Source organism: Oncorhynchus keta, chromosome 24 (assembly GCF_023373465.1).
Source record: "Oncorhynchus keta strain PuntledgeMale-10-30-2019 chromosome 24, Oket_V2, whole genome shotgun sequence".
NCBI lineage: Eukaryota > Metazoa > Chordata > Actinopteri > Salmoniformes > Salmonidae > Oncorhynchus > Oncorhynchus keta.
The window spans coordinates 37,085,611-37,095,284 of NC_068444.1; the positions used below are offsets into that span (position 1 = coordinate 37,085,611).

Sequence of the window (9,674 nt, forward strand, 5' to 3'; positions counted from 1 at the left end):
AGTCTAATTTATAAAAAAATATATGTCAAAAGCAATTAACACCAAAGTACTTGCTTACATTTATTATTCTACAATTGATGATTAATTGAGAATGGATTTTCATATGTATACCCAACCCTATACCATGGATGGCCAACCCTCCTCGAGAGTCACTGGGGTGTGCAGGGTTTGACTCTAAGCCTACTTTAACACACCTGCTTCTAATGAGCTGCTCATCAGGATCTTGATTAGCAGAATCAGGTGTGTTAAAGCAGGGCTGTAGCGAAAGCCTGCACACAGCAGCTCTCCAGGAAGACAGTTGGACACCTCATGATCTATACTATCCTGTGTGTGCTATATTTCAATCACATTACTTTCATCAGAGACTTCACAATATTTTTAACTAATCTCTTTGCTGTCACAGGTACCTAGGCATAACTAAACCCTTGACCTACCCTGTGCGACAGAGTGGGAGATGCATGGCGAAAGTAGTTCTGTCTGTGTGGCTGCTGTCTGCTTCCATCACCCTGCCCCCGTTGTTCGGCTGGGCCCAGAACGTCAACGATGACAAGGTGTGTCTGATCACCCAAGACGTGGGCTACACCATCTACTCCACCGCCGTTGCATTCTACATCCCCATGTCGGTGATGTTGATGATGTACTACCGCATCTACCGAGCAGCCAAGGTGAGCGCCGCCAAGCACACCATCCAAGGCTTCCCCAAGGCAGAGGACGAGCGTAACAGTGTTGACTGCGTGGCCGCGGCCTTTAAGCTCCAGAAGGAGGTGGAGGAGTGTGCCAGTTTCTCTCGTCTGCTTAAGAACGACAGGAAAAACATCTCCATCTTCAAGCGGGAGCAGAAGGCGGCCGCTACGTTGGGGATCGTTGTGGGGGCCTTCTCTGTCTGCTGGCTGCCCTTCTTCCTGATGTCCACGGCCAGGCCCTTCATCTGTGGGGTAGAATGTAGCTGCGTTCCCCTCTGGGTGGAAAGGTTTCTCCTCTGGCTGGGCTACGCCAACTCCCTCATCAACCCATTCATCTATGCCTTCTTCAACAGGGACCTGAGGACCACCTACCGTAACATCTTGCTCTGCAGGTACAGGAACATTAACCGCAAACTCTCCGCCGCCTGCATGCACGAGGCCATCAAACTGGCTGAGAGGCCGGATCTGGAGATCTAGAACAGTGTTTCTTAAACTTCTCTAACACTTTGCTACACAAGGACCAGCAAACTATGGTTTAGATCAGGGTGTCAAACATTTGACTGCGGCCTGTGGGTGGTTTGAGTAATAAAAAAAAACTCAATGTAGTGATAATGGACTTACATTTTACAGTCTCTTCACTCTGTCCATCTTGTTAACAATCATCAAAACGAAAGCCGAACAGTCAGGGAGCATCAAAATGACAAAAATAAGGTGCAAAATGAGTTTGACACCCCTAGTTTAAATGAAAACTTGGGCTTGACATATGACTAAATTGGAGCAGACAACCATCTGTGGTCCACAGGTCCACAGACCAGGGGTTGAAAAACACTACTCTAGAGGAATCCTATTCAGTTCATGAGTAGAGAAGGCTACATGCATGTGTATAGAATAACTGACATTATTGTTCATACCTGGCACACACAAGAACATTAGATCCACATCTTGTCAGGTTATACACAGTACATTTTGCAGTGTTCATTTCACTTAAAGAGTTCATTTTAACACTACCTCAGATAACATATAGTCCCACTCTACAGAGTGTAAAAAGTACTCTGATTGTAGTGTTACATTTTGAGTGTTAATGTAACACTTCATATTATAAAATATTAACATTGCATTTCACGTGCCACTGTTACAGTAAGTGATTTTGGGTGTTGTTTTAACACTATTTGGTGTAAAAGCCAAATTTGCCTTTTCTTTTCAATTGAATTGTAGCGTTACCACCCATGACTATATTTGTTAGTGACAAAGACATGGTTGTTGAATTCTTTCCTTTTAAATACCTGTTATAATAAAAATGTAACTTTATGAAAATAGATTAAATATATCATAAGGCTTTAATTTGCTAACAAATCCTAACTCGCTAACAATTGGTTTACAAATTACAGGCCACATCAGGCCTGCAAGTCCCATTATGCTGACTGGCAAAGGGATGTATAATTCCTTTTTTAAATCCAGCCAGTTAGGATATCCAACAGTTGGAATTTCTATTTACCCTCCCCAACCTGGTCTCAGAGCATTTCGTATTATTCTGTATGTAAATCTGAGACACGCCGTTTAGTATGATATGTTACGTTTGATATGGTTACATAAGACAGATGGTTAGTTAATGCAAGAAAAAGGACGGTAGTTGGTCGGGGTGGTTGGGTGGGCCTATAACATGGGATGAGTGGGTGTAAAACATGAATATCAGGAAACCTAAACAACTTTGCAACAACTTAGCATGATTGCTAACCCTTCAGCTAACCCTAACACTAACTTTAATCCTTTAACCTTACTCTTAAACATTAACCCTAACCCCTAGCCTAGTTAACGTTAGCCATCTAGCTAGAATTCATATCATACATTTTTCAAATTTGTAACATCTGGTAAATTTTTCAAATTCGCAACATATAATACGAATTGTAATTTGTAACACATAATATGAACTGGGTGATGGACATCCACAAATGAATACATAACATATGGAAGCAACCTATCATACTAAATGTGTGCCTCAGATACAGAATAATACAAAAGAGTTCAATCAAATCAAATTTCATTGGTCACATACACATGTTTAGCAAATGTTATTGTGGGTGTAGCAAAATGCTTGTGTTTGGTCTTAGACCAGGTTGGGGTTAGGAGCTATAAAAAAATAAAAATTAAAAAGGAGACTAACATGTAGACCGGAAAAACCATTTCACTAATGGGTGCAATAAATTAAACTAATTGATTGGATTAGTTTAGAAACATGTATGTTATTTATCTTGTATAGCATAAGATTAATCAATCAATCAATGTACATGCAAAAACACAGATATTAAGACAATCCAACAAAAAAAGTACCTGCATAGCATGCTGGGAAATATGATAATGATGGTTGTGGTTTTGATGGTACTGGTTTCCTTTTCACAGTGTAAAACAATAACTCTGGTTATTAACACCAACACTGGGGTTCTTTTACACCAATGAGTGTTAATTTCACTCTAACAGAGGGAATTTATAGGTGCATTATGCAGAAATTGCTCCACCTTTTCCTGGTTGCTAAAGATATTGTGTTTGAAGCTGGTGTACAAAACCGAACGTGAAAAACAAAAAACAAATCTTAAAAATGGGAAGCATGAAAATATTTGGTCATGTCGCCCAACAAGTTACATGTTCCAGCTTTAACTCCTGAAACTATTGTGTGCTGGAGCTTGGAAAATAAATAAATATGACTCTGGATGACAACATAATGATGTTTGTTTCCAACATTAGGTCTGTTTTCCTAAAACCGTTAAATACGGTTTGTGTTTTGTTTCCTTGCCAAGATACTAACGAGTATTGTGATAGTAGTATCGTCCCGGCCCTAACTGAAATGCACATAACATTTGTAGATAACATAGCACAGTATTGTATTTGATGACAGGGCAAATAATAGTCTATGATTGTGACAGGACAAAATGATGCTGTCATGTTATTTTATTTTAATATATCTCTGTGTATTTGGTACTTGAAATTGAAATCATTCTCAGTGCATAAAGTTTGTGTGAGTAATGTACTTGGTTAAAAAAAAAAAAGAATGTCAGAGTTGAACAGCATCCAACACAGATGGTGAGTCATGCTTCCAGTTGTGTATTGAGTAACAGGTAAATTGTTCATTTTATTGTGTGTTCAAGGAACAACCTTTGAAACCATGTGAAATTGTTATTATTATGTATAGAATGTTGACCAATATCAGAAAGTCATGCAAGACAATCATGTTAGTAACCTACTTATATCTGAATAGTATGACAGTTGTTGATATGCACGTTTGGTTAAATTTACCATGTACGTTTGTTTATTTGTTCATTTATTTGAGCTTTTTTCGACTTGTGTGATAACAAGAAGGAACACGTTGCACACTATGTACTGATGTGTTGATTAACATTTTTGGTAGCCTTTTTTTTTTGCCTGATAGTTTTGCATTTGAAATGGTTTATATTTTACATCAATACACTAGGTCAATACATCATGTTATAATTCTACATTTTGGTCATTTGACAGTGACGTGGTTGTTTCATGCCAAAGCCTAGTTAAACAAAGTATCTAAATGTTGAAGAACCAAAAGGAACATAATGTACTAGAAGAGACCAGAGGATCATAGATCTCTCCTCCCACAGGTGATCAGCATGTTCCTCTTGTCCCTCCACACAACCATCTGATAGGAGTGCTGATCACAAGCTTTAATGTGGAAACGTGATGGGCAGAGCTGTACTCACCAGAAGAGATTAGTATAATTATTAGAACCAAGGCATTAATTGCCTTGCTGGGAGAAAGGCAGGGAAGGGCACAGACTAGAGTCAGACTAAGCAGGTGCCTCTCATTCCATTTGTCAGGCACAACAACAGATGGCAGCCATTAAATCAACAAGCGGTGGTCGTGCTGACTGTAACAGTTAGACGTGGGCACTTTCCCTCAAAACAGCCTCAATTTGTCGGGGAATGGACGACAGTACAAGGTGTTGAAAGCGTTCCACAGGGATGCTGGCCCATGTTGACTCCAATGCTTCCCACAGTTATGTCAAGTTGGCTGGATGTCCTTTGGGTAGTGGACCATTCTTGATACACACGGGAAACTGTTGAGCGTGAAATACCCAGCAGCGTTGCAGTTCTTGACACACTCAACCCGGTGCGCTTGGCACCTACTAAATACCATACCCCGTTAAAAGGCACTTAAACATGTTGTATTGCCCTTTCATCCTCTGAATGACGCAGACACACAATCCATGTCTCAATTTTCTCAAGGTTTAAAAAAAAAATCCTTCTTTAACCTGCCTCCTCCCCTTCATCTACACTGAATGAAGTGGGTGATATCCATAAATGATCATAGCTTTCACCTGGTGAGGTATCTTTGTTTTTGACCACTGGATGTATAATGAGTGTCAGATTGAGGGGGAATGAATTCAGGGGACTCAGCTGCCGCCTGGATCGCTGCTTCCAAAGCAATTGGCTTGGCTGGTTCTTTAAAGTGGTATTTGTTTTGAGGTGTGAATCATAGACCAGTGAGGGACAGCTTAATTTACAGAATTTTTATTATCCTGTGGCGCACCCTATAGATCACCAATAATAAATAGCAAATCTGCTGTATGGGAGAATTTTAGATACCTCAATTCTCCTGTGCTAGGTTGTGAACAGAGCTACCATTGGCACACATATGACCTTAAAACAACAATTGCATCATGATGAGACAGTGGAACCGAAAGACAATATTACCGCAACTTGAAAACCGCATGGGAGAACTATTCAGACCATTTATCTTTCCAAAGGAAAGACAGAGAGGAACACGCAGTGAGATTACATGAGGACAAACAATAATACAGCAATAGAGGTTGAATGATAATCAAATAAGATTTGATTTGATTTGATGCTCGAGTTGGAGCCACTACAATGAATCTGTCTCTGACAATAAGCAAGCTTTGTACTCTCGCCGGCCTTTTATTGCTAAAGCAGACATCAGGGACTGCGCCCTCTGAGTAAATGAAATGTGTCTTTGGCTACAGTGACAGTAGCATCACTGAGACAGTGAGGATATTGTAACCAAGGTGTGAAAAAATGACCTTGAGTTTATTATATTATATATATTGTTCCTAGATGCACTTGCACCATAAATCTCTTTGAATTATCCTAGAAAATTGATTGATTCATCCTCTTAAATGACCCAATGATGTTTCCTTTTCAATGACCCAATGCTAAGTTGACCAGTACTACAGAGAGAAGGAAAGCCACAGAATTGAGTTAAGGATAGAGGTTGTTTCCTCTTGTGCCTCTTGAGGGGTAATGCTCAGTGATAGTTGTTAGGAGTGCTGGATGGACATTGCATTCTTGAGAAATTGCAATACCTGGCAGGTCCTTTTTTAAACTTCTGTTAATAATTCTCAATCATTAAGACTTTTAAAGAGCCCAAAATGTTGAATTCCGGCTGGTCCACCGTCCATACTCTGAATTCCAGCACAGATATGCACATTCAAGGTATAACTGCAGTATGACAAATGGCATTCCATGAAATAGCATGCCACATTAAATCCTCTCTGTGGGAAAAAATAACAAGATATTGCCTGTTACTACTAACCAGGTTTCCATCCAATTTTTTAGTGCGAGTAAAGTACATGTCGGGTGAATAGTAATGACAGGCCTGATGAAAATTTGGCGGTAAAATTTCCAAAAGTCGACAAAACAAAATACGCCAGACAGGGTTGGTGGGATCTTTTGGTGTCTGTAGATAAATTATGTGAGAACTGTCGGTGGAAACGCTTTTATGTAATAATCGTATCAAAGTAAACTTGGAGTCATGTGATGACATGTGTCGTCGTCCCATTACAACTCGTCAGGAAAGCGTTCAGTTTATTAGGCTACAGATGAAATTCTGCACACCGCCTGGCATGGCAATTGCTCGGAATCCGACCGTAACATGCTACAGAGGGTAGAACGTATGGCCCAATACACCACTGGGGTCAAGCTTCCTGCCACCCAGGACCTACAGTACCAGTCATAGGTTTGGACACACTGTTACATGGAATGATGCTGGAGAGACGAAGCAGGCACGGGGAGTAAAACATTTAATAAATAACGGACATGGAATGAGACAGGAACAGCGTCAGCAAACAGGTAAAACAAACAAAAGACAATCAATGCAGCAGCAAGTACAGAGCTGGGGAACTGACAAATATAGGGGAGGTAATAAACAGATGATGAGTGAGTCCAGGTGAGTCCAATATCGCTGATGCGCGTGACGAGGGGATGCAGGTGTGCGTAATAGATGATAGGAGTGAGTGATGCAGGGCAGCCTGGCTCCCTCAAGCGCCAGAGGGTGGGGGAGAGCGGGAGCAGAGAGCAGGAGCAGAGGTGACACACCTACTCATTGAAGGGATTTTCTTTATTTTTAATATTTTCTACATCGTAGAATAATAAAGAAGACATCAAAACTATGAAATAACACATATGGAATCATGTAGTAACAAAAAAAGTTTAACAAATATTTTATATTTGAGATTCTTCAAAGTAGCCAACCTTTGCTAATGAAAGCTCTGCAGACTCTTGGCATGCTCACAACCAGCTTTACCTTCTAAATAAATCACTGACAGTGTCACCAGCAAAGCACCCCCCACACCATCACACCTCCTCCTCTATGCTTCACGGTAGGAACCACACATGCGGAGATCATCCATTCACCTACTCTGCTTCTCACAAAGACACGGCGGTTGGAACCAAAAATCTCAAATTTGGACTCATCGGAATAAAGGACAGATTTCCACTGGTCGAATGTCCATTGCTCGTGTTTGTTGGCCCAAGCAAGTCTCTTCTTATTGGTGTCCTTTAGTAGTGGTTTCTTTGCAGAATTTAGAACATGAAGGCCTGATTCACGCAGAGTCCTCTGAACAGTTGATTTTGAGAAGTGTCTGTTACTTGGACTTTGTGAAACATTTATTTGGGCTGCAATTTCCGAGGCTGGTAACTCTAATGAACTTATCCTCTGCAGCAGAAGTAACTCTGGCTCTTCCTTTCCTGATGCGGTCCTCATGAGAGCCAGTTTCAGAATTTTTGCGACTGCACTTGAAGAAACTTTGAAAGTTCTTGATATTTTCCAGATTGACTGACCTTCATGTCTTAAAGTAATGATGGACTGTCGTTCCTCTTTGCTTATTTGAGCTGTTCTTGCCGTAATATGGACTTGGTCTTTTACCAAATATGGCTATCATCTGTATACCTCCCTACCTTGTCACAACACAACTGATTGGCTAAAACGCATTAAGAAGGAAATCAATTCCACAAATTAACAAGGCACACCTAATAATTGAAATGAATTCCAGGTGACTACCTCATGAAGCTGGTTGAGAGAATGCCAAGAGTGTGCAAAGCTGTCATGGCAAAGGGTGGCTACTTAGAAGAATCTCAAATATAAAATATATTTTTTATTTGTTTAGCACTTTCTTGTTTAATACATGATTCCATATGTGTTATTTCATAGTTTTGATGTCTTCACTATTATTCTACAATGTAGGAAATAGTAAAAATGAGTAGGTGTGTCCAAACTTTTGACTGGTACTGTATATACTAGGAGGTGTCAGAGGAAGGCCCAAAACATTGTCAAAGACTCCAGTCACCCAAGTCATAGACTCTCTCTGCTACCGCACGGCAAGCAGTACCGGAGCGTCAAGTCTAGGTCCAAAAGGCTCCTTAACAGCTTCAACCACCAAGCCATAAGACTGCGGAACAATTAATCAAATGGCCACCCGAACTATTTACATTGACCCCCCTCCCCCCTTTTTTTTACACTGCTGCTACTCGCTGTTTATTATCTATGCATAGTCACTTTACCCCTACATGCATGTGCAAATTACCTTGACTAACCTGTAACCCCACACATTGACTCTGTACCGGTACCCCCTGTAGATAGCCTCATTATTGTTATGTAATCTTATTATGTTACTTTTATTATTTTATTTTTTACCTTAGTTTATTTAGCAAATATTTTTCTTAACTCAAATTCTTAAACTGCATTCTTGGTTAAGGGCTTGTAAGTAAGCATTTCACAGTAAGGTCGACACTTGCTGCATTTGACAAATGAAATTTGATTTGAAGTTATGATGAACTTCACAGGCCTGACGCTCCTTTCCAATAAATATGGAGGGTCTTATTCTGCTGACATGATCATCTATGATTGGCTGCTGTTTGACAAATAAAAATATTCTTGCTCTTTTGTTCACAAAAGTCTCTATCTTATCTTTTATCTGGAGACTTTTATCTCCCTCACCAACTTCAAACATCTGCTATCTGAGCAGCTAACCGATCGCTGCAGCTGTACATAGTCTATCGGTAAATAGCCCACCCATTTTTACCTACCTCATCCCCATACTGTTTTTATTTATTTACTTTTCTGCTCTTTTGCACACCAATATCTCTACCTGTACATGACCATCTGAGCATTTATCACTCCAGTGTTAATCTGCAAAATTGTAATTATTCGCCTACCTCCTCATGCCTTTTGCACACAATGTATATAGACTCCCTTTTTTTCTACTGTGTTATTGACTTGTTAATTGTTTACTCCATGTGTAACTCTGTGTTGTCTGTTCACACTGCTATGCTTTATCTTGGCCAGGTCGCAGTTGCAAATGAGAACTTGTTCTCAACTAGCCTACCTGGTTAAATAAAGGTGAAATAAAAAATAAATAAAAAAACAATAATCTCATATAGGCTATACCTGCACTGTATCTGTGAGCTGTTGGCTAGAGCGCATGTGCCAATACAAGAGTGGGCATACTCGCTATATAACCATTTTTGGGGGGAGAAAACCATCTTTAGAGTTGAAAATGCGATGAAAACCCATTTAACTTGTTTTTTTTTGGTACATGGAAATATAACCGCAATGTTCACTACGTCATCGTGCACAGCCTTTTATCCACGAGTCAATTTGATGGAAACACATCTCTGGTAGGAAAATGAGCATATCGTTTTTAGGTGGATTTTTGAATATTCGCATCCTTGCTGG

At 40.1% G+C, this 9,674-nt stretch overlaps 1 protein-coding gene across 2 annotated transcripts in view; it reads left to right on the forward strand.

The window, feature by feature from the left end:
- Window positions 1–4,208, forward strand: part of LOC118357747 (5-hydroxytryptamine receptor 7-like) — a 28,595-nt gene extending 24,387 nt beyond the window's left edge. For both annotated transcript variants that reach the window (XM_052478272.1, XM_052478271.1), the window contains one exon: window positions 404–4,208. In XM_052478272.1, the coding sequence (XP_052334232.1) occupies window positions 404–1,160 (757 nt within the window). In that variant the 3' untranslated portion in view covers window positions 1,161–4,208. The remainder of the gene's footprint in view (window positions 1–403) is intronic.
- The last annotated feature ends 5,466 nt before the right edge of the window (window positions 4,209–9,674 follow it).